This window comes from Mytilus trossulus, chromosome 2 (assembly GCF_036588685.1).
Source record: "Mytilus trossulus isolate FHL-02 chromosome 2, PNRI_Mtr1.1.1.hap1, whole genome shotgun sequence".
Lineage (NCBI taxonomy): Eukaryota > Metazoa > Mollusca > Bivalvia > Mytilida > Mytilidae > Mytilus > Mytilus trossulus.
In genome coordinates this window covers 83,124,717-83,150,238 of record NC_086374.1, presented here as the reverse complement: position 1 = coordinate 83,150,238, position 25,522 = coordinate 83,124,717, and the positions used below count along the sequence as shown (strand labels likewise).

General features: G+C 30.6%; 2 protein-coding genes across 4 annotated transcripts in view; both read right to left on the bottom strand.

Annotated features, from left to right (window-relative positions):
• The window catches only part of LOC134708171 (kinesin-like protein KIF14), a 36,994-nt gene extending 23,298 nt beyond the window's left edge, over positions 1 to 13,696 (bottom strand). Inside the window, exons 1-8 of one of the 2 annotated variants that reach the window (XM_063568500.1) lie at positions 13,467 to 13,696; positions 11,823 to 12,063; positions 10,905 to 11,159; positions 10,123 to 10,231; positions 2,290 to 2,385; positions 1,636 to 1,827; positions 784 to 1,025; positions 219 to 317 (exon numbers count right to left, since the gene is read on the bottom strand). In XM_063568500.1, the coding sequence (XP_063424570.1) occupies positions 219 to 317; positions 784 to 1,025; positions 1,636 to 1,827; positions 2,290 to 2,385; positions 10,123 to 10,231; positions 10,905 to 11,159; positions 11,823 to 12,063; positions 13,467 to 13,533 (1,301 nt within the window). In that variant the 5' untranslated portion in view covers positions 13,534 to 13,696. Of the gene's footprint in view, positions 1 to 218; positions 318 to 783; positions 1,026 to 1,635; positions 1,828 to 2,289; positions 2,386 to 10,122; positions 10,232 to 10,904; positions 11,160 to 11,822; positions 12,785 to 13,466 lie in introns of those variants that run through there. The other variant, XM_063568499.1, reaches the window with a different exon arrangement.
• Positions 13,697 to 18,883: 5,187 nt separating this feature from the next.
• LOC134708169 (uncharacterized) overlaps positions 18,884 to 25,522 on the bottom strand; it is a 7,115-nt gene continuing 476 nt past the window's right edge. Inside the window, exons 1-2 of one of the 2 annotated variants that reach the window (XM_063568494.1) lie at positions 21,004 to 24,452; positions 18,884 to 20,593 (exon numbers count right to left, since the gene is read on the bottom strand). In XM_063568494.1, coding sequence (XP_063424564.1) covers positions 20,082 to 20,593; positions 21,004 to 21,556 — 1,065 coding nt within the window. In that variant the 5' untranslated portion in view covers positions 21,557 to 24,452 and the 3' untranslated portion in view covers positions 18,884 to 20,081. Of the gene's footprint in view, positions 20,594 to 21,003; positions 24,453 to 25,522 lie in introns of those variants that run through there. The other variant, XR_010105813.1, reaches the window with a different exon arrangement.

The following is a 25,522-nucleotide window of genomic DNA, read 5'->3' as shown; positions in this document are numbered from 1 at the left end:
GTTTATATTATTGCGTTTATAACCCTGTGGTATTTTTTGCAATAATAAAAAACACCTCAATAAATTCTGAATTTAAAGTAATTAAATCAGAAATCTAAACTTTATTTAAATTTTATAATTTAAGAAATCAGAACTTCAACTTATATCAACTGTAAACATTGTAGAATGAATTTCTTCCCTAACAGATATAATATTGTAAATGTTAAAACAAAGGATATCTGAGTGTACTGAGTGTTTCCTCTTTGTGGTAGTTAGTTGGACTAATTGTTGCTAACATGGCAGTTTTAGAATTCCCACCTATGCTTTCCTTCAACAACCTGGAAAAGAAATGAAAAACATTAGAATTTTTATTCAAATGACATTCCTGATTTTCTTTTGGAAAGTTATGTGTTTTCTTATGTATTTTGGTCATCTTGTTGACTTTAATAATAATCTTTTATTCGTAAGAAATACAGCTTATAGAATATAAATATTACAAATATTCAATTACATCAGTGAAATATTTTAAAACTCTGTGGCTGTTCTGTTTGGTCTCTGTTGTTCTTTTGATTTATTTTGGAGGTGCCTGATGATGGTTATCAAAAGAGGAAGGGGAAAGTGAGATAATAATTCAATAACAGATGAATTGAAACTCATGCAAGTAATCAAAACAATCATATTATATTGCATCTTCATCACGAAGCAATGTTTGTATAAGGAAAATTTTATAATAAATTGATCTGGTTTAATTGGTAAATGAACTATAATTTGACATTTTTGTTAACTGCATTCTTAATATCTTACCAAGTTAGAACTGAATCCCTGTATGGTATAAAGAACTTCTTCTTTCCTGATGTAGACTTTTTAGACAAAGAGGAGATAACCATTCCCAGTGTAGTGAGAGATTTGTTGATATTAGTTGCCTCCCTTAGTCTGTCTCCTTCTGTCTTTGCCTGTGACTGCCTTTCACTTCCTGCTAAGTCGACTAAGTTAATCTTACTAGTGATTCTCCGAGGATCATTCTTCTTGACTCCTACTTCATCAGTCTAAAATGAAGTTTTTTATGTTATCTAGCGTTTTTATTTAAACAGCTTTAGCAGCTTTAATATTCAGATTATAAATATTCATTTCCATTTGGTATCCTCCTCAATTTTGTGTTTGTTGATTGTTATAATTTGTTTTATGCAAAAACACTCATAACTTAATGAAGGGGGTCTCATTGGGGGGGGGTTCTGATCCCGGATCCCGCTTACTGTTTTGTCAGATTCTCGTATTCTTTACACTATGTACGCAAGCAATTCTCATTTTTTAATTATCTCCTGCGTCCGGCTAGACCTCATTTCACATTTTCAGGACCCATTAATTTGACCTTCACGTTTCATGTTACAAAAAATCGGTAATCCTGCGTCATGCTTAGACCCCAATGAGACCCACAAGTGACTTGTAATATTTCAATTCATTTTATACTCTCATTCGTCATTAGTTGCAATGTAATACACATTCTTAGAAGATTTTTCTAAGAAATTAACTACTACATTTCATCTTTCATTTAACCATAAAAAGACTTAATTCAAAATTAATCCATTTCAATTTATGCTCTAAAACATGAAGTTGATTTTGAAGATTTTTTTAACAGCTATGACTAGAGTTACCTACCCTTGTCTGTGTCAATACTAGTGTGAAAACAGAGTGTGATCTGCTACTTCTTTCATTCATTCCTGTGGTTGCAGTAGCTCTGTTTTTGTTACCAAGAGTTATCCACCCTTCCACATCTTCGAACGAGTTGACAACATACATAGATAATCCTTCCACATATGGACCTGTACTAGGATGTTCTCGTACTTTAAGCTAAAATAAAATAAAACTAGTTAAGTTCCAACATGGCAAACTTTATGATAATAACTTTTCATAATATTAACTGATCAGCAGTGATATATGTACGTGGATACCAGTGAAATTATGAGGGGAAAAAAAGTCAATTAACTTGATTAGGAATCAGTTTGAGAAAGATCTTAATAGTTGTAAAATGTGGAAATATGAAATATCATTGTTTAAACAAATGTTAAAAGAGAAAGAAGTGTCATCATCATGATCATTATGAAATGTGGAAACTCAGCAAAATCATATCCATTGTTTATTTTTTTACCATGATTTATATATAAGAGTTTTAAAACTGCTGCAAAGAACAGCTGACAAGGTACTAATAAACAGGACTTTTATCTATAGACAAGAGACTAACTTTCTATTCTACTACTGCACAATAAGAACAGTGATTTTCTACAGACAATTGAAGGTTGTTATTATAATTACCTGTGATTTTCCTCCCTTTTCTTTAGAAGAAGCCAACAAGTCATGGATCTTCTCATTGTAAATTTCAAAGAAGGATATTTCTACATTGATTTTCACCTGAAATATATGAGAGGTAAAAATGAGTTAGTGGCAATTTGTAAATTTTCCAATTGATCTTACTGCCTAATATTTTTCTATATCAATGACAGGACCTGATACTGGATAATAAGGCAATGATGTCAGGTAACAGTAAAGCAACATCGCATGTGCATAGGACCTGATACTGGATAATAAGGCAATGATGCATAGGACCTGATATTGGATAATAAGGCAATGATGTCAGGTAACATTAAAGCAACATCACATGATCATGTTCAGTTGCATCAATTTATCAATGAATCACAAGCACTATTATTCAAGCAACTGACAACTATTTTTACAATTTGTACTAGTAAAAATAGTTATGCTGACAATTTCATTTCATATTCTAATACAAAACCAAAATACATTATATATTGTTAAAATAAAATTGCTTATAAAGAAAATAATGGCACTTTATTTAAATATACTGACTTCATCAGCTCAAATATTAGCTCACACTTGCATGCTTGCTTGATATTCTTGCTGATGAAGTTACAATGTAGTATCAAAAACATAAATGCCATTATTCTATATTTATAAATCTGCACCACATACATAATTGTACATTTAAATATGAGACTACAAAGATATCAGGAATAGGTTTTACTGTATAGTATTTTACTGTAACAGATTTAGCCTTAAATGGTCTAAAATCAGATTACTACGATATAATCTGATAATAAGGATTAACATTTTATTCCAAAGGCATGTTATACATTTGTAATTAGACAAACAAATAGTCTGTACACATCCTGCTTTTCTTTATTATACCACTATTAACACTAGTACTTTTAATATATCTCTATCTATCTATCACAGTGCCCTATAAAAATCATCTGACTCCTATTTCTATAAAACAGTACAAGACTGTGTGGTTTCTTTTAAAAACTGTTTGTACTCTACACAAATTAATGGTACATCTATTAAAGCTGTCTAAATGTATACTAATTATCTACTGTAGAATACTGTAAATTCAGAAATTATTGGGAGGTTTTTATTATTGAGAAAAATGCAACAGAGTTGTAAACGCAATAATTTAAACTCGCATTTTGAAATATTTTATATGAATTAAAACAGGATTTTTCTCAAAATCATAAAAATTAAAATCGCATTTAAGTTTAAATTGACAAAATCGCAATAATAAATGCACGCAATAATTTCTGAATTTACAGTAGTCTACAGTAGACATTGTAGATAATTAGTTCTATGAATACCAATAAATTTATATAGGACATAATTTCAATTTTTTTCATAAAAATGATCAATACAACAATGAGAACATGGGATCATACTTTAATAATTTAAGGGCATACGATACAGTTACAGGGAAGGTAATGACGTTGCTAACGTAATTTGTTATTTTCGCGATGTCAGACTGTGACATATCGGGGAAAGATGCATTTTTCGACTGATTTTTATCATTCAAACTGATTTAATTTGGAAACGAGTTCATGGACCCCTTTTTTTCAAAACGGCATTTTGTTTCATTTTGCAGGGAGATTATGTGACCCAAATTTTTTAAAACTGTAAATAGAGGATTTTTTAAAATTTTGATAAACATGCAGTAAAAAATGACGTTTTTTCCTCAATTCATGAACATTTGATAAATGGGAGTTATTAACATGATTAATGAAAAAAAAATTGCATATATTATTATGATATTTATAAAATACAGAATTTGCCGATTATTTAACAGAAAACAATTTGTGTTTATCTTTTATAACAAAATAGTTATGTCTTTCTTTCGAAAACGAAATTATGGCCACAAATCTGAATTTTGAGCAAATATACAAAATTTCGACCTCATTTTACTCAAAAAGTAGCCCATGAAGGTATATTTTTTATTACATATTTCATTTAATCAGGTAGAAAATAGCCTATATGCAAATTTTCATGAACTTGTAAATACAGGATCAAAACTGTATCGATAGATCTATGAATAAAACAATATTTTCATACTGGATATATATTGAAACAATAATTTATGTTTGGTAATTACACATTTTTTTCTTTTGGCCTAGCTAACCACAAAATTTAATACATGTAAAATGTAGACTTAAATTTAAATCTCTCTGATTGCCATATGATAGCTTTAACGGTGAATAGCATGTTCTAACCACAAAACCTTAAAAAATCAATTTTATAAGCTTGTTAATTACTTTGTATGGGAATTAAAATAATCTGCATTTTTGCATATTATGTCCAAGCTACTTATAAAAAAATAAGTGTGGTGTATTTTAATATATATAAACATATTTAAACATTATTGTTGAGCATGCATGGCAAAAATGGTAAAATGTACATACTGCACTGAAACTGATTTCTACATCATGTAGACTAAAATATGCATTTCATTTTGCATTGGTTCATAAAAAAGTATAGGTTTGTTTGCCCAAACCCTACCTTCCCAGAAAAAAAGCTGGCTTCTCAAATTCTTTTATAATCCTGATTTGAATATTTTTTTTTTTAGTCAGATAGGCATGAAGACTAATAAACATCTGATACTTCAATTTCTTAAAAAAAATAAATATTTTTAATTGTGGCCTTGTATATTCATTTATTTATTTTTATGGATTTTTTTACTTTTCAGCCAGACATAATGCCATTAATGGTAAACATGATAAATTCAAAGTGGGTTTTTTTTAAACATGTGCGTTTCCTGCTATCTCAAAATAATAAATGTATGAGAAGAAATGTCCAAAACAAAGTCTAAAAATCATTCACATTAAATATCAAATTAGCAGGTGCAAATCTTTCATGATCTAAAGAAAAAAAATGTTGTCAAGATGTTTTGAAGGAGATTTTTTTTTAACACATTGTGACATAACCATGATGACCACCACATGACAGAAGCAATCAACATGTGTCATCACAGTTGGATGCTGCCAGGCAACATTTGAAATACAAAAAGGTCCAAAATAGCACAAACATGACAATTATAAGTTTGGCATGCATAGTCATACTTTGGAATATATGATGGCCATTAATTAATAATTTGACTGAATTTTAGAAATGATTTGAGAATACAAAACAAACTGTATAAAACTATACAAATTCCATCTTCATTTTATATGTTGTACATGAAAACCTACAAAACATTTGGATAAAAATCAACTGTATTACAAAAGATTACAACTCATTATGTTTATTGCTATAAATTTAATTCAAGATCAAAACCAGATAATGTAATGTACACCCCCAAAGAGAATTTAGAAAATTTTCAAATATATTTTGTTTTTTGTCAATCTTGATAAGAAAAAAATACAATAGAAAGTATAATATTACATCACAGAATTATAACAAGTTTTAACACCCACTAATCTTAATGTCTTCAATCATACAAGGTTAACAATATATTATACATGTTAATGTTTGAATTAAATGCCAAATAGAACAATAATGGAAATTTATTAATATATTGATCAGACAAAACATTAAATTTCAATAAAACTGGTTTGGATTTAGTACTTTAACAAAATGTATACAAGTCATAAAAAGTTTAATGTTTTTTATGGCTATTAAACCTAAATTTTCTATAAAATATTGGTATGACCTTATTAAAATCCATTCAGAATTCAATAGCAGGCCTAGGCCACGATTAATTAACTGTTTTTTCATAGATTCATGTCAAATAGGATAACCGACATGTAAGATGGGACAAGTTTTAAAAAATTCCCTGAAAATAAAACATTAAAAAGTTTGACAAATGTTTGATGCTTTCTACCAGTTTGCGCTGAATAGGACCAAACTAATGCACAAACACCTGACAAAGAACCATTCAGACCTGATAGATATTTAATTCTACCAATTACCGCAATATCTTATTATTCATCAGTTTACGTATAGAACTGTTGATTAACGTGACACTCGTTATCCCCACACACAATTAAGCTACGTTTATAATGACCTGTTAACTGTTTAATTCTTATACAATTTTATTGTAGGAGCACATACCATTGTTGACACTTTGGTTTATATGGCCCACTATTCAAATAACTTATTGTATGATTTTAAATTAACCTACAAAACGGACTCTTGTATTAATTATTCCTACATTAGTTTTACGTCAATACATTATATTATAAATGATCTTGCATTCATACATGTCATAGGCTTATTATCAATCTTTTATAAAATCAGAGTGTAGTAAAAACTTTCTGTTAACATGGTTAATCAGCAGGCTGTTGGTTTTTTTTTATAAAATCTGTGTAACTGCAAAATCAAACAAGAATGTGTCCAAAGTACAGGGATGCCTCACTAGAACTATCATTTTCCATGTTCAACTGACCACGAAACTGGGTAAAAAATCTAATTTTGCATTAAAATTAGAAAGATCATACCATAAGGAACATGTGTACTAAGTTTCAAGTTGATTCAACTTCAACTTCTTCAAAAACTACCTTAACCAAAAACTTTAACCTGAAACTCGCACTTTCATTTTCTATGTTTAGTGAACCCTTAAATTGGGGTCAAAAGTCAAATTTGGCTTTAAAATTAGAAAGATCATATTATACATGTAAGCAACATGTGTAATAAGTTTCAAAATGTTGGACTTCAGCTTCATCAAAAACTAACTTGTCCAAAAACTTCAACCTGAAGCGGTACAGACAGATGAACGGAATGTCGAATTAACAGATGGACGCACAGACCAGAAAACATAATGCCCCTCTACTATCATAGGTGGGGTATAAAAATAATTTAATTCATTGCACAGTCAAACGACATTTTAAAATCAATTTTGATTTTGTTTTCTTATTCTACATTTATTTAGACATGATTGAAGACTGTAAATTCAGAAATTATTGTGTGCATTTATTAACAATGATTAAGGTATATTTTGAAGTATGTTAAACAAAAGTAAACATCAGATTTAGTCTATTTAGTTACAAGACTTTCTATTTTAAAAGCAGTATCGCATGTATATTAAACAAACCACACTTACATTGTAAATCATTTTATTCTATGAATTATGACAGACATTTAAGGAAAGACTCCTTTAAGATAAATATTTAATAAAGTTAACCATTGAAGGAAACTAAGTAAGTCTATATAATATATAAATATTTTTAATGCATTTTATTTAATTCTGTATTTAGATAACAGCTGAATACATATTGAATGTCAGTCCATTATAAAAAGAAGACAAGTTAATACTTTGAATGTTAAATCTTATCTACAACTGTTGTTGGAAAGTTTGATGGGACTGGCTGTTATTATAAATTCTGACTATTAATGGGTGTTACAAAATAATGTAAATTCTCCATAATGCTTAGACTAAATATTTTTACAACAATTTTAGCATATAAAATTAATTATTCATGAAAATTACCATATAGCCGGTTATTTTCGCGGGTTCAAAATTACGCGATTTTCATTTACAAAGGTATACCAAATATTTTGGAGGTTATTATTTTGGCAGATTCAAAATATTTATCAATACCTATTGCATATATACACTTTTAAATTGGCATAATTTATTTTGGTGGTTTTGTTCAATCCCCGAAAATAAGCGAAAAATTACACCCCACAAAAATAACCTGTTATACATTCTATAAGGTATAACTTACTTTATGTGAATTATTATTGATAAATATGCATCATGAAATATACATGTCAAAGACCTGGATACTTTAAAATGATCTTTATCAATCAACCTCGTCATGCTCATTAAAACTTTTAATAAAAGAGTACAACAAGTGTAACAAATTTGCAATTAAACATGCTAAAATATTTCACATACCATGTGTTCTACAATGTTTAGCAAAAAAGTTACATGTATTACTGGACTTTGAGCTACATTGTACATGTAAATCTGTTATTTTCCTTAACTACATTATTTCTTATGTAATATTGTGAATTGCACATTATTTACTTCAAATAAAAGTTTGTTACACATGGAACAAATAACATTTGATTATCAATATGATATTGATGACTATCTATTTCAAAATCTAGGTGATTCCCATAGCTAATGAAATTTGGTACTGACTGTTTAAATATTTACATCAATAAACCAATAATCCATGTTATCTTCTTTTCATTTTATTTTATAAATTGAGAAGTTGTTCATTACGAAGTACAGATACAGTCTTTTATGTTGGTGCAAATATTTTGTCTGTAATATTTTACTACAGTTTTAGTCATTGATCAAGGTATGCATAACTGTACATGCTGGGTTTACACCTTCAAGAAGAATAATCAACTTCTAACTGAAGAAATTTATGACTTGACAAAATTTTTAATAAAAATCGTTGACTGTCATGACTGTGTTTACAAATTGATAATGGATCCTACAACAATACACTTCATACTTTATTGACAAAACTATCAAAGTAAATCAGTAAAGACCATAATACTTAAATGTCTGTGTAGATTTAACATGCTTAACTAAAATCACTTCAAACTTTAAAGTCCTATATTATTATTACGAAAGAGAAAACAATAACAGCTGAGTACTGTTCATTTAAAAATCAAACAATAGATTTTACAATACACAACTCAAGTAAAGCCCTAGTAAACACTAGAATGGAATTTTCATTTAAACTTCAAATGAAGTAAGTTCAAATTGATAGATTTTACTTTGTAGAGGACAACAGATTATAATTTTAGGGTGGCAATGGTAATGGAATTCTCTCAAATATTATCACAAAGATAATGTACTGAAAATTACTGTGTCACTTACAAAAGAACTAATTATTAAGTTTCAGTATTTGAGGAGTTGTTTATTGAAAAGGACAAGGAACTCTCAATTAAATACTTTCAACTACGTTTTCATTCTACATGTTCTACAGAGCTATTTTCTAGGTTGTTGAACGGTTAGCAGTGTTTCAATGGTATAAGGATTTCTTTCTTTTATAGGCTGTACAGTGACCTAAAGTCATTAATTTTCTGGTGGAGAGTTGTAACATGGCAAAATTACTACACCTTTTATTTATATATATATATTTGAAAGTTATAGAAGTTAACCCTTTCCTCCATTGAATTTTTTTTTTTTGCATACTTGATTCACATAGGATTTTTTTAATAAAATGCTGAACATATGCTTTAAAGTATTAAGGCATTGCTAAAAACAACTATTTAATCAAATAAATTTAAGTCAGATATTCCTATGATATTCCTTTACATATTGGATACAAATTTTATTAAAAGTCAACTGCAGACACTTTGTAGTCAAAGTGTTTCAACTGAGGTACTACACAGGCGTCATTATGGAGTAAGGGGGGTGGCGTCAAAAGGTGTCATTATGGAGGAAAGGGTTAAGCAAATTGTACATGTCTAAAATATAAATATGGCATATTCACTTGAAACACATAGTCAAGAACTTAGAAGTACAAGAAAGTACAAGTACATGTACATGTACAGTCAACATGGTCAATCTTTAAATGACCAATGCTAAAAAAATACCAAATAATGTAAAACCAGATATTTTCCTTAGTTGTTTTAATCATGTTAATACCTAATTTCAAACCAAAGAACTATTTTGTAGGGGTTACATTTTCCAATCAATCATTTGTTTATGGTTAGTTGAACTTAGTTCGAACTTCACATCAGTTTTGTTTCTTTTTACTTTTTTGTGCAGATACATTTAACATGATAAAGAATGGGCAAACTTATCCCTTGTGAAAAAATTTGCATATTACAGTAACTAACAACAAAACACCAACATACATTTTGTACATTACTAACAGTATAACAGTACTACAGAAAACATACCATTTCGGAATCTCTGGTGACTTCATGGTCTACCCTTGAAAATAATTCTTCACAAAACCTGGGAATGATTCCTATTTCATTTCTATCATCGTTTACTTGTCCCATGATACTGTAATTAAAACAAGTACATTTAACAATGTAAAAAGACATTTAAGACATGTAAAATGTTAGCAGATAAGGGGTTAAATTGCTTTAAAATGAAGCTCTGAATGAAGTGTTTTACTAATAAATTATAGTATGGTAATAATTACATACATGTATATTTGTTTTTAAATGTTCAAGTAGTTTTAACTGCCCATACCTCACTCAGTGATTTTTAAGCTTTTTTTGATACAGTTCAAACAAGTTGATTCAGCTGAAAATTCCTTTAACTTTTGGTTTTACAATTAATGCTAGTAGTATTAATATTAGGGTTATCATTCTGAAATCTCTTGTTTCATGTGTTTATTCTTGGTTTAAAATGGACAGGTCACAAAAATATCACTTCAATCAGCATGTTTTGTATTCAACACCAGCATGACCAGAAAAAGAGACTTACACAAATGTATTTACAAAATAGGTCTCTGTCAGCAAGAGAGTGTTTACCTACATGTACATGTTATACATTACTAGGCCTAATACATTGAACACCTTAATATTGTTTACTATGTACAAAAATGTACATTATTAAGACATACAGATATTATACATGTATATATTTACAAATGTCATAAATACATGTATAATAAGATTGTAGCTATATAGAGTACAAAAAAAAATCTGTTTTATTATCGTATATGTACCTGTAACTTTTTCCACTTCCAGTTTGACCATATGCAAATAAGCATGTGTTATAGCCTTCAAAAGCTTTGACCAGTAAAGGTTGGGCAAGTAACTTGTATATTCTTTCCTGGTCAGAAAAATTGCCATTTTGTTTATCATATGACCAGAATGAAAAATCATATGTAAATGTCTGTTTGGAACCGTTATCCTTAGTAACCGTTGTTTCTTTATCACACATTGATACGACACAGCGGATGTTGCCTATTTTTTCTTCTCTGAAAAATAAGATTGTATAATAAATAATTTTAATTGTACAATGTAAACATATATATAAATATTGATGTACAAAATACAAATTCACACAATCTAAAATTAAGAATGGAAATTGAAATTAGTATAACCATGATAACAATATATAATAGTATTATACTTTATTTAGAAAACAAATAAATAAACTTGTACCCCAATACAATGCAAGAATTGGAAAACTAGTAGCAAGTCACTTATAAATAGTACAAATTTCTCTACATGCACATGTACCATTGTTATCATTATCATGACTATCATGTACATGTTTTATTAAAATGTACTATTAAAAAAAAAAGAAGATTATATAGCAACTGTACATCAACATGATCAATGAACATGTCATGACTGTTTATAACAAGACTTAAAGAGCTGTCATTTCAGATCTTTTTGCATTTCGAAAGTAAAATATATTTTGTACATGTACATATATACATGCATGAAGAAGGAATTAATCGGTCAATGACCTTATAAAGACAAGGACTCAGAGCAATACTTTTTTTTAATAGCTGGATACAACATTTTTCATCTTTTTGAACAGGCTAACCATGCTAACTAAAAAGTAAATGTGTTTGTATCAAAATCCCTGAACAAAAATGTGAAAACTGACAATAATAACAAGACTACTGCACCTTAAATTGAGAGGTCTAACTCGTACTGCTACTGTCAGACTACTACTATCTTCCCTTGGTTGATCATCATCATCGCTGTGGAATTCAAATCGTGATAAATCCTCAAGCTGTACTGCATTATAACATTCTGGAGTAGCAATCAACTTGTCACCTTCTGTGTATCTCCTTTTAGGGGTCTTGCAAGTGTTTGGCGAGATAAAATCAAACCTGTCCATTTCAGGGGGTCCTCTTGGTTCCTTAACTGGAGTGAGAAAGTTTTCTTTATTACATTCTCTGTTATTAGTCCAATTTGTAATAGAATCATGTTCTGCATTATCAGTTGACTGATCACAAACACTTGAATTTGTGAATGTTGTGTCACCTGATAAAGTACTTGTATTACTTTCATATGCAGAGAGAGAATCATCGGAAGAATTTGTTTTGTCAAATGACAATTTTATACATTCAGATCCTGGCTTAATTCGTCCTTTACTGTGTGTACCACCTATTGATATTTCAACAGTTTCTGGATTAAACTTTGCATGGGTTTTTAAACTTTCTGTTCCATTTTGTATACACACGTTTGGAACTTCAGGCAATTTTCGTTTATTCCTCGCAGACAAAGATAGTCCCGGTATTTTTGTTGCAGAGGATGACATTTTCACCACAATAGACATACAAAAATGCAATTACGAACAAAATCCTATATGTTAGATTGTCATGGAAAGGAGATGAAACACTCAAACAGAACAAAACATACAATTTTTTTTGGGACGAAAATATATCACTATAAAAGTCGCACGATCACAAGAAATTCAATGTGGAAATAAAAACATCAAAACTGTCACTTATTCCCAGAATTTTAAGATTTAAAAGGTTGTTTTCGCTTCATTTACTTCCATTCATTCAAATCGTAGTGTTTACAAAATTTGAAATGGCCTCCACAAGTTCCTTGGGACTTCGTAACGAAGGAAATGATTGGTTAAAAGTTAAGGCGATTAAAACAGCTAGAACGATTTCTGGAAGCAAACCAGATGAAAATCCGTCAGAGAAATTTAAAAGTTTCTTCTCTAACAAAATTTAAACAAAAGATAAAATCCATAATTAAGTGTGAAAATAATTATAGTACAACAATTTAAAAGTCAATACAGCTAACCTTAAAAACTTTATAAAATATCGAATTTATTTAGCATACAGTAGTTTTCGATTTTCAATTATGAAATACATTTCAGTGTAAGGTGAACGAACTTAATTTTGATATGTAAAAACTTCTATAAAATTTGCTATATAATATATTCTGAATATCAATGCTTTATTGACCAAAGTTGAAACAGTCAGTACTTTACACCAGAATGTTTATAAACGATGTCTTATTATCTTAGCATGCAGCTACTGAATGTTTCCACTAACAAAATATTGCATTGCAATGTTATATCAAAGACATATAAAACATTTTATATCTTTGGTTATATCAGAGACACATAATGGTTATATTTAAAGAAATTTATGAATTATTATTGTTATTTTGTACAATTCATTTTCTTTGAAAATTCTAATCGGATTCTATCATAAGAATAAGTACGAAATTCCAGCGGCTATGCTCCATTTTGACTTGAATTAAAACTCTTTTTTTTTTACAATTTTATCGTTAAAAAAGTTTCTTACCCTTTCTCCACTGTAATGGTGTACCACCTGACGATGCACATAAAGTTTTCCTTTTATTGTTCCTCATTTTCTTATCATAAATAAATTCTCCTTCAAACAAAATTTACTGTCTCCAAGTCATAATAAATATTTTCATTTGATTTATTCGCGAAATATAAAATCTATATATAAATTTAAGAGTGGAGTAAACATTGACCATTTGCCACTTATGTCCAAACACCGGTGTCATAAGGTCCCTCCCATTTAATTGGTTTAGGCGACACGGGAAGGGTGCTGTTTATCTAATAATTTTACAATTTTACTGTCATTATGGCACGTGTGACAATTACCTGTGATTATCACCTGAATGACGTAACATTGATGATCTTAATCGACAGGAAAATCAAATTAACCTTTTAAGTATTATCCTTTATAGGTGTCTGTTATCTAGTAATGTTTATTTTTATTGTCAATCAGCAGATGGTTCCTGTGGTTAGAACTGAAACATATAAATGGTTAAAACAACTTCGTCTGACTTTTCTTTCTCATCTTTTTCAATAATACATATATTTGTTTTTGTTTGTATTCTAATTATGGAAGTTGTTTTTTTAGGTGCATATTTTTTTTCTTTTTCATAGGTTTTTTTTCTGGTTTGCTATGAGATATATTAATTATTAAGAAGATATAAACTTCTCTGCACTTTTATTTTTTTTCTTATGTGTTTGACAAATAAATTACTTCTGGACACATAAATATTCAAAAATGTGAAAACACAAATAGAAAACACAAAACAACCAATATTTACGGCAAACTACCATCTCAATAACAAAAACGGCAAACTTAGGGTAAACTTAGGATAGAACAGAAAACCATTTAAAAAAAGTACATACGTGCCAAGGAACTTGGGGATGTTGTGCTTCTTTCATGATGAAAACAATTAAAAAATACATTTCACTATATCTATTTTTTTTATTGGAAACTTATGTTTTGTCATCCATAAGATTTTTGAAAATTTTAGTACAGTATAAAAAGTCTCCCGGTGCATAGAAATATACTCCAATGTTTCCGTCTGGGGGTACGACCCAAAGGAAGGACCGACTGTTGCACTGAGCGTACACAGTGAGTGTATGTAAGAAACAGTGACATAAGCTATGTTAACTGGTTGTTTACAGTTATGCTGCAGGTTGGTATTCTGTGAACAAAAGATAAATATTGGTGTGTCATCGGGTTATGAAACAAAGTATAGAACATTTACAATGATGTTCCCCTAATACCTAGTAAATGCACTTTTGCACGTTTTAAAGAGACCTATACCATCTATATGGCTATTAACAGACAGTTTGGAGTATTTTCTCTCAACTCATACGATAATCAAGAGTTTGCAGCTTCAATGCAGTATTCGGTGTCCAAGCCAAAATAAATAGCAACTTTTTTTTTTAAAAACGACTTGTTCTTTTTCACAAAAAGTTCAGCGAAAGTACATACCTAGACCTAAAAGATAAATATATACAGCGTCTAATTCACATTTGATATCAGACACCCTTGAGTTATAGGTGCCGATGTTGTGTATTTCTCCATTTTAGTGTACAATTTTCTGGATATATACATGCATGCCTTTGTGATTTTCTTATGTCTTTTACAACTATCCATCAAAGTTCAAAAGAAGTGGATGTTAACAACTATAGGTAACCATTCGGCCTTCGACAATGAGAAAACCCCATACCGAAAATTTGGCAATAAAAGTTTCAGACATAATCATTACCAAACAATTTAATTTATAAAACCAACGGTCTAAATTAAAACTATAATTTACACAATAAACATATACGACAGAAATTAGCAAAAAGCCACTGAACTACAAGCTCCTGACTCGGGACAGCCAACATGCTAACGAATGTTGCGAGTACTCTCAGATCTGTTCATTGTGTCTTTTTGTGTCGGGATGTATAAGTACCCGGCCACGTCCACTTATAAGTTTGTCCATCTGATGAGTTAAGCCTTTTTCAACTGATTTTTATAGTTCGTTCTTATGTTATACTACTGGTTAGGGGGAGGGTTGTGATCCCGCTAACATGTTTAACCCCGCCATATTAATTATGTATGTGCCTGTCCCAAGTCAGGAGCCTGTAATTCAGTGGTTGTCGTTTGTTTATGTGTTACATATTTGTTTTTTTCCTTTCCTTTTTTTTTTTTTACATAAATATAGTTTTCTCGTTTGAATTGTTTTACATTGTCTTATCGATCGGGCCTTTTATAGCTGACTATGCGGTATGGGCTTTGCTCATTGTTTAAAGCCGTACGGTGACCTACAGTTGTTAATGTCTGTGTCATTTTGTTCTTTTGTGGATAGTTGTCTCATTGGTAATCATACCACATCTTCTTTTTTATATGTTTGTGAACGCTGAACCCTCTTTTTGGATTGCTCATTATGTCAATACACAGTTGTCTCCCATCAGTTCCGATGGTTAGAAATTATAACGTTTGATTTTGTCAGCTGTTATGGAGTTTCACTTTTTTATAAATATTATTGCTAATATTTTTCTGTATCTACTCTAACAATTCCTCATTTTACAGTAGTAGTCAATTTCTCTCTAATTTGTTCTCTTTTGTCTTGAATATGCATAAAATGTTTGACTCTTGGCGTTAAATTTACAACAATCAATTAAAATTAAAAGACGTACGTTTAACACTGATGTATTCTTTAAAGTTCTAAATGACTGTTAAATTTTCTGTAACCGGTACTTTATTTTCAATTCTGATTCAAGAAATAGAAATATGCATTATGCATGAGTTTAGCTCATTGGTGAAGGCTTTACAGAGACCAATAGTTGCTTACTTTAACGTAAGTTGGTCTCTAGCAATCATAGGTCACATTTTTTTTAGAGTTTAAGAAGATCTTACATTCTATAATTTGTAACAAATCAAAATGAACTATATTGGGAGAAATCAAATCATGTGTTTATGATATCGAGTAAACAACTCAAATTTGTAAATTAAAGTCATTCATAAAAGTACGTAAATATGGAATTCCTTATAAAGATATCATCTGCACAAAATGCTGCATGCACAGTATACACTGCGATAAGAATGCATCGATTTATTCAATTTATTTCAACAAAAATATAGGACATAATATCAGAGACATGTATTTATATACATTATGAAATCTGTCCTTAATTTTTTTTTGTGTATGCTTTTGGGAATCTGTAGATTTCTATAAAAAAAAAAACACATACAAACTGCGAAGCTATAGTCTGTTGTTTGCTGTTATCCTGTATTTGTGGCTTTATTTCTTCAAAAACAACCATTTCTAAAGAAAGCAAACAATTCCAATCAAATCGGCGCTTGTATTGTACACGTACAAGAATTACAACAACAAAAAAGCACCCAACTACCCTAAAACCTGTTAACATTATGACTTTAAGTATCCCCCTTCTCTGGGAAAAAAATGGTTGCTTATTTAGAGAATCACTGAAGCGTGACCGGAACGGGCCCCCTCTTAGGCAGTCAGTGGTCCCCTACTTATGAAAATTTCTGGATCCGCCACTGAGTCGCGGCGATAAGAAGACAATAGCAGTTAAAAAATAACGATTTACTACTAGTACTTTGAAACTAAAATAGAGGCTCTCAAGAGCCTGTGTCGCTCACCTTGGTCTTTGTGCATATCAAACAATGGACACAGATAAATTCATGACAAAATTGAGTTTTGAAGATGGTTTTGTGTTTGTAGATCTTACTTTAGTGAACATTCTTGTTGCTAAAATTATCTCTATCTATAATGAACTTGGCCCAATCATTACAGGGTGAAATGTTCTCTTAAAATTTACAAAAAAAAATTGAAAATTGTTAGAAATTTACTGTAAAGGGCAATAACTTCTTAAGGACAATTTTGGTTAAGTTGAATTACTTGTAGATCGTATGTTGCTGAACGCTATTGCTGTTTACAGTTTATCTCTATCTATAATAATATTCAAGATAATAACCAAAAACTGCAAAATTTTCCTTAAAATTCCGTTTTTGGTGGCAGCAACCCAACAACGGGTTGTCTGATTTGTCTGCAAATTTCAAGCCACATAGATCTTCACCTAATAAACAATTTTATGTCTGTCATATTTGCTATTAACGCTTTGGTTTCAGAGTTATAAGCCAAAATCTACATTTTACCTCTATGTTCTTTTTTTAGCCATAGCGGCCATCTTGGTTGGTTGGCCGGATCACACCACACATTTTTTTAAACTAGATACCCCAAGGATGATTGTGGTCAAGTTTGGTTAAATTTGGCCTAGTAGTTTCAGAGGAGAAGATCTTTAAAAGAATACTAAATGTTATGAAAAATGGTTAAAAAATTGACAATAAAAGGCAATAACTCCTTAAGAGGTCAACTGACCATTTTGGTCATTTGACTTATTTGTAGATCTGACTTTGCTGATCATTATTGCTGTTTACAGTTTATCTCTATCTATAATAATATTCAAGATAATAACCAAAAACTGCAAAACTTTCCTTAAAATTACTAATTAGCTGGCAGCAACCCAATAAAGGGTTGTCTGATTTTTCTGAAAATTTCAGGGCAGATAGATCTGACCTAATTGACAATTTTAATCCTGTCTGATTTGCTCTAAATGCTTTGGTTTCAGAGTTATAAGCCAAAATCTACATTGTACCCCATGTTATATTTTTAGCCATGGCGGCCATCTTGGTTGGTTGGCCGGTCACGCCACTTATTTTTCGAACTAGATATCCCAATGATGATTGTGGTCAAGTTTGGTTAAGAAGATTTTTGTACAAGTTAACGACGATGAGAAAAGCTCACTTGGGACTTCGGGCCAGGTGAGCTAAAAATGATGGAAGCGATCATAACGCATTATCATGCAGGATTATTCTCTTGACACCACATACACTGGTATTAAAGAGCTAATAGTAACTGCAATTACGATTATCCCAATATGGCGACGGCAGATATAGGTAAAATCTTTATAGTCAATTTACTTTAATGTAACATGTTTTTGTCAATAGTTACTCAGCTGCAAGGTTTTTCTATACCATTACATCATATTTAAATCGTAACGGTGCACTGGGATTGTCTAAGCGCTTTGAAAATTGCCGTTGAAAAATTCGGGATGATAATCGTAACTCTATGGAATTTTTCTTGTTTGATAATCGTAATTTCTTTATCGGATAATAGTAACTGAAAAAATAAATGTGTCTTTCAGATTTCAATGGTATTGTGTGTATTAAAATGCAAATGTACAGTTAACGGAAAATTAAAAAAAAATGAAGAAACTAACAGGTTAATATTTAAGACAAATTTACTTATATATCTCTCGATTTTTTTTTAATTTGCTCTTTCGAAGTAAATAGACGCAGATATATTAAAGATAAGAGACGACTGGATGCAAAGCAATACTAAATAAATGCTCAGTAGGAATTAAAACGAATTAAAATAAAACATTTAATTTTGGCAAATTATTACAATTTCATATGAAAAAACAATAATAGACGTTAAAGTTAATCCAATCAATGTTCAGCACATTTAGTTCAGCACACATCTGTATTCTGCAGGCAACGAGAAATCTGACATCTACACCATTGTGAATTAATCCGTATCCAAATTATCGGTTATAAACTCTATTGCTCCTTTATTGTCCTTTAATCAGTCGATTATATTGTAAATTCGTATATCCACAGTAACACCGTCAAGGAACATACACTGAAAAATAAAACTTTCACAGAAAATGAGACTGAAACTACTGATTATAAATATTGGGTGGGATAAATAAATATTGGGTGGGATAAATAATGGGAGGGTTAGTTTTCGGCTATCGACGGCAGAATGAAAAACTTAAAATTCTTTAAATCACAAGTATATAAAGGAACCAATCAGAATGCATTGTTATGTTATAAAATTCATAACAAGTTGTATCATTAGCTGTATGTAAAGAACCGAAATAATTCGAACAGTATAAAGTCTATTTCTTTTATCTCTAGTCGCCAATTATATATTTTTAATTAATTAAAAATAGCACAATTTGCTCTTTCGAAGTAAATAGACGCAGATATATTAAAGATAGGAGACGACTGGATGCAAAGCAATACTAAATAAATGCTCAGTAGGAATTAAAACGAATTAAAATAAAACATTTAATTTTGGCAAATTATTACAATTTCATATGAAAAAACAATAATAGACGTTAAAGTTAATCCAATCAATGTTCAGCACCAAAACCCCAACGGCCAAACAGTAACTACAGCACATTGATTGATATTAAACAAAATTTAAAAGCTATTTAAGTTACAAGCAAAAATAATGAAAATACTGACATGAATGGTCAGAAATCACAAAATATCACTGACATGAATGGTCAGAAATCAAAAAAAATATTACTGACATGATTGGTCAGATATTTCTAACAAATACATATAATAATACCGACATGATTGGTCAGATATCAAACAATACCACTGACATGAATGATCAGATCTTTCTGACAAGATTGGCCAGAAAACAAAATGTTCCCTTAAGGATATATACAATCACCCACTACTGTAAGCACAATTAGATAAAAAAAAAAAGGCACAGAATAAGATTGCTCCTTCTGTTTAACAGTAACAAGATGAGACTTAACATCCTCTTGTTTAACAATGAGACAATACTTGAACAAAAAAATTTGTCAATTTTAAATTACCAAAATAATTCAAATGTAACTTACAGATGGGTGAATAAAGTTCACAAACTGGCATCCCAAACTTTAAAAAAGGTTTATAAGTAGCTACAAACTGAACACCACGTTTAAAGCATAAACTTCTTAATCTAGAATTAATAGTAGTGACAAAATAACTTGTATTCTGAAAATCAAGTAAGCGTGGGATAATTGCTGACATAACTATGACAGTATGTGGCTTAACTAATTTCTCAATTGTAGAGATAAGCACATTATAGCCTATATCAAAATCAGCAATCTCATAGGTACCAACATTGTTGGTTCCTACATGAATCAGAATTATATCATAATTTACCTGAATTGTTCCACAATTAAGCAAATTGATCATATCCCAAATATTTGCTCCAGGAAAGGCTTGCAAGTGACACCTTCTAACTGTTTTAACATGCTTGGCTATGGAATCGCACACCAGAGTAGACCTAAAATCTATAAAGAGCAAAATTTATTTTAAAACAAAGTCTTTAATTTGTTCCGCTACATTGATTTTATCAGATAAAGAACTGACAATATATTTAGTATAGCAATTGCTTTTCCAATCACCCATCAATTGAATAGAACTAGGAGAAACCCCTGCTTTCGATGCCAACGTTGCTCCACCTCTTCGGAAACTATGGGAAGAAAATAAATTTGGATTTAACCCAATTTTACAAAGTAATTCTCTCAGTTTATTCTGAAACTGGTTATAAGTAATTGGTATGCATTTCCCCTTTTTTTATAAGAAAAAGCGGCATCATCTGACGTGCAAGGATTTAAAGAACACATCCTTTTATATGCATTTACTGGGCAAAATTTAGATAGAGGATATGCAAGCAAAGGTATCCTTAAAATACGATTACCCAACTGAATTGTTTTTGTCCATTTGAATGCAACTATTATAAGAGACGGAAAGACTGTAACATCACCTCTGCACAGCTGTTTATTTTTGTCAAATTTCTTGGTTGATACTGGAACTAAATTAGACTTCCTGCTTAAAAGTAATAAAGCAAAAAGAAATAAACACCAATATGTCGCATCTAGCGGCGTATTCAAATTCAAATGTTCACGAATTTTTCCTAAAATTTCTAAAGTAATAGGAAATGCCTGTTTAGGTAAATGTTTTAATTTCCTATCTAACCCTTTCATAGTCAACTTCAATTCGTAAGACGAAAAAACATCCACATGTAATCCTAACAACAGGAAAAGAACTTTAACTCCGTTTAAATAATTGCGAATAGATTGAGCTGATCTGAAACTTCTACTGAGAAACTCGGAATAAGTGCATAATAATTCAGAATCAATATCAAACGGTTCTAAATGAAAGTAATTACAAAACAATAAATAAGCTCTCCACTGCGTTTTAAAATTAACCAAAGTACCTTTCGCGAAAGCCGAAATCCTAGTCACAAACATATCTCGTCTTAGCACTTGCAAATCTACAAAAACACGAATAAACAATTACCAAATATGTTCAAACTGAAACAATTCTTTAGAAATCAAATCTCTAAATAGGGACATGCCTTTTGTCCTCTCGTAAAAGTCTAACTGAAATTTATAATCTAAATTCCATCTAGACAAAAGATCTGGTAAACGGTTATCGCAACCTGAAATATGTTTAGCTTTTAACTCAAAATTATTTACAGCTGCAATCCAACAAACTTCCCTCAAACACGACTGCAGGAACTCATTTCTGGTGGCGCCTGTATTCAAAACACGTACTGATACCATATTATCGCAATAAATAATCACCTTTAAATTTGTGAAATGTTTTCCCCATAATTTCAAGGCTACTACAATCGTCAACATCTCTAATAAATTTATATGCAAGTTTTGATCTAAAATAAACTCTGGAAATGAACAGTGAAAGTATCTTCCATCCATCCATCCGCCACATCCTGTCAAACATGCATCAACAGAAAACAATTGATCAGGGTTTGAGAATTCATCAGATAAAATCATAGAAATCCCATTATAACTAGGCAAAAATTCCTGCCACCAGAATAAATCACGTTTAAAATCAGTTGGAATTACTATTTTCCCATTATCGGGAAAATCTCTTAACCAATTTAACAGCCTTGACACAAAAATTCGGCCAGAGCGCACACATTGAGATACAAAATTTAATTTTCCCAGCAATGATTGTAATTCTCTCTTTGTACAATTTGTGCTACAGAGCCAATTAGAAACTAACTGCAGAATCTCTGACAATCTTTGAGTATCAATAGAAATTGTCATGTTCTCAGAATCAAATAAAATGCCAATAAACATCATTTTAGTAGTAGGCGGACAAGCCTTCTCAATTGATTCTTCAATGCCACAATTCTGTAAAATAAGACCCAATTTAGCATAAGCATCATCACTGCTGGAAGGAATATCACAGCCAAATCATCTAAATAGTTCAAAATATCTATACCCATGTTTTGACATATAAATGCAATAGCATTTGTTGTTCGCATACATATATATGCAGCAGATCTCAACCCCATTGTTAATACACGATCGTAATACAAGTGTCCTCTCCATTTGTAACCTAAGAGATGGATGTCACCGGGGTCAACGACTAATTGTCTATAAGCCCGTTTCAGGTCCCTCTTAAACATTCTGCAACCTTCACCTTTATTCTTAATTAATAAATAATGGGAGGGTTAGTTTTCGGCTATCGACGGCAGAATGAAAAACTTAAAATTCTTTAAATCACAAGTATATAAAGGAACCAATCAGAATGCATTGCTATGTTATAAAATTCATAACAAGTTGTATCATTAGCTGTATGTAAAGAACCGAAATAATTCGAACAGTATAAAGTCTATTTCTTTTATCTCTAGTCGCCAATTATATATTTTTTAATTAATTAAAAATAGCACTTTTATTTTTTTTTACAAAACTGTGATTTCTTGTCACAGCCACTTTAATCTTTTGATCTTTACAAGTATTTTTTTGTGCAGTCAGTACATGGAATTAGATTTAACATTTTTTAAGCAAAGAAATATACTATTTTTAAAGGGACTAATAAGCTATGGATTCCTGACAGCCCGATCCCTAGACGCCCTATTCAACATTTATGCTCAATGTTTGCAAGATATAAACATAAAGGTCTTACAAAAGAAATGATGTTTTAATAACGGCACTTAAATTGTTGACAAAAAAGAGCACATCAAATGGACCAGAGTGATACCGTATTTTTGTTAATGTCCACGACGAAACGGGTTCAAATCTCCTTCAGTATCTGGTTTTAAAATTATGAAACAAAATCAGTGTACAGCTTGATACGTGTTTTGATAAATATAATCATTCTTGTTACTATTGCAATATGGAGATTGTAAACATGTAAATATGTCCACTTCAAAACGGTCACCTACGAAACAAATATTGGAGATTTTTATTTTTTTCAATTCTATTCGTGCAAAACAAATAGCAAGAGTTCGTTTCATGTAACTTTCAGTATGTTATCAACATAGTATAGAGTTGATGTCAACTATGAAACTTTTTGTCCACTACGATCCAAGCGGTTTAGTCCACTCGACACTCATGAAAATGTCCACTACGTAACATAAGTTGTACGTTCATATGTAAAGTACTGTCTAATATTTTTATCGATAAAAAAATGGTTCTTACATTCAGAAAAAAAATTAGATCTTTCTAGTTTATAAAGTAAAACAAATTAGAATGTCTATAGGAGACATTAAAATGCAATAACATGTGCGTTTAAAAGCAGTTTCGTAGTGGACAAATGTCCCCTGCGAAACAGTACATACATTATGAAAATGATATCATTTTTGAAGAGTATTTAAGATTGCACTTTTTATTTACAAACAGGTCTACAATAGAGGTATTCAAATTAACTCTAGAAATAAAAATTTCGACAAGTTGATTTTTAATATATTTTTTTAGGTCTGAAATTCACACTTGTTTTGAAAATTGCCCTTATAACAGACAACACTATGCATTACCTTTTAATGTATAAATGTTGAAGGCCGTACATTAACCTATAATAGTTTACTTTTTTAAAATTGTTATTTGGATGGGGAGTTGTCTCATTGGCACTCACATTCATTGCATCTTCCTATATCTATAACCCTGTTCAATATATTGACAATGAAGCAGCTTTCGGGTCAGGTATTGTGGTAAGTAGATATTCTAATTGTTTTCAAAGTTTCAATGTTATTTGCGCGTTTAAGGTGGGTTTTTTTTAGGAGAAAATGGAGGGGGATAAGCAATATCCCATATCCCAATTTAAAAGTGCAAAACTGTTGTTCTTAATTTCTCGTCAAACTGTCTCTGTCGAATACTAAACGTCTTTCCTACTTCATTATGGCACAACGGGTATGGGCTAGAATTGAACCAGCAGTCGCTTCCCAGGGAAAAAAGCACACATAGCCATCTGCATTAAATGATTTAAAACAATAATTACTATATTTACTTTGTTTTTATTCAGGATAAATCAATGTTCTTTAACAGTCGTAGGGCCAGCTGAAAGACGCCTCCGGGTGTGGGAATTTCTCGGACATTGAAGACCTATTGGTGACCTACTGTTTTTTTTTCTGTAGTCGGGTTGTTGTCTCTGTGATGCATTCCCCATTTCCATTCTCAATTGTATTAATCACAAATCTGATGTAGGGTGACACATGCGTTTCCTCGACAAGTATTGCCATATATCCGATAACTTCCTATGCAATTGCCTCATCACCCATTCACATATTTTGTGACATTCTTAGTTATTGGGAGTTTTCTGTATTTAAACATAGTTCGTGTTGTTCCCATATCCAAATTTCTTAAAGCTTTTTCACCCTTCCAATTTTATGATAGAATGTATAGCTGTTTTCATTAGAACCATTAATAATATATGCACAAAAAGATATGTCATTAGATGTTGAAACGTGATTAATTCATCACTATAATTTCATCATGTGCTATCAGATATACGTTTTTATTGTCTATATCAATAAAACACTATCCACTTACGATTATCTTCGCATTTCTTAATACCATAATTACGATTATCTTTTTTTCCGAGTTACGATTATCATCCCGAATTTTTCAACGGCAATTTTCAAAGCGCTTAGACAATTCCAGTGCACCGTTACGATTCAAATATGATGTAATGGTATAGAAAAAACCTTGCAGCTGAGTAACTAGTGACAAAAAGGTAAATTTTTAATTTATTAAAAATACTTAATTCCATCTCGGATGCTTTTGACATTACTCGTTACCTTTCGACATTACTCGTTACCTGTTTGTACAAAAATTTATCGTTCGTAATTTATACGCATTTGATTGGTTGAAATACCTGTTCACTTCAGGTCAATTTTCATAAATATTTCCTGGTCATTTTCGAAAAGTTTACTGGTCAACTCAACACGTTAAATTTAAACCACCCTC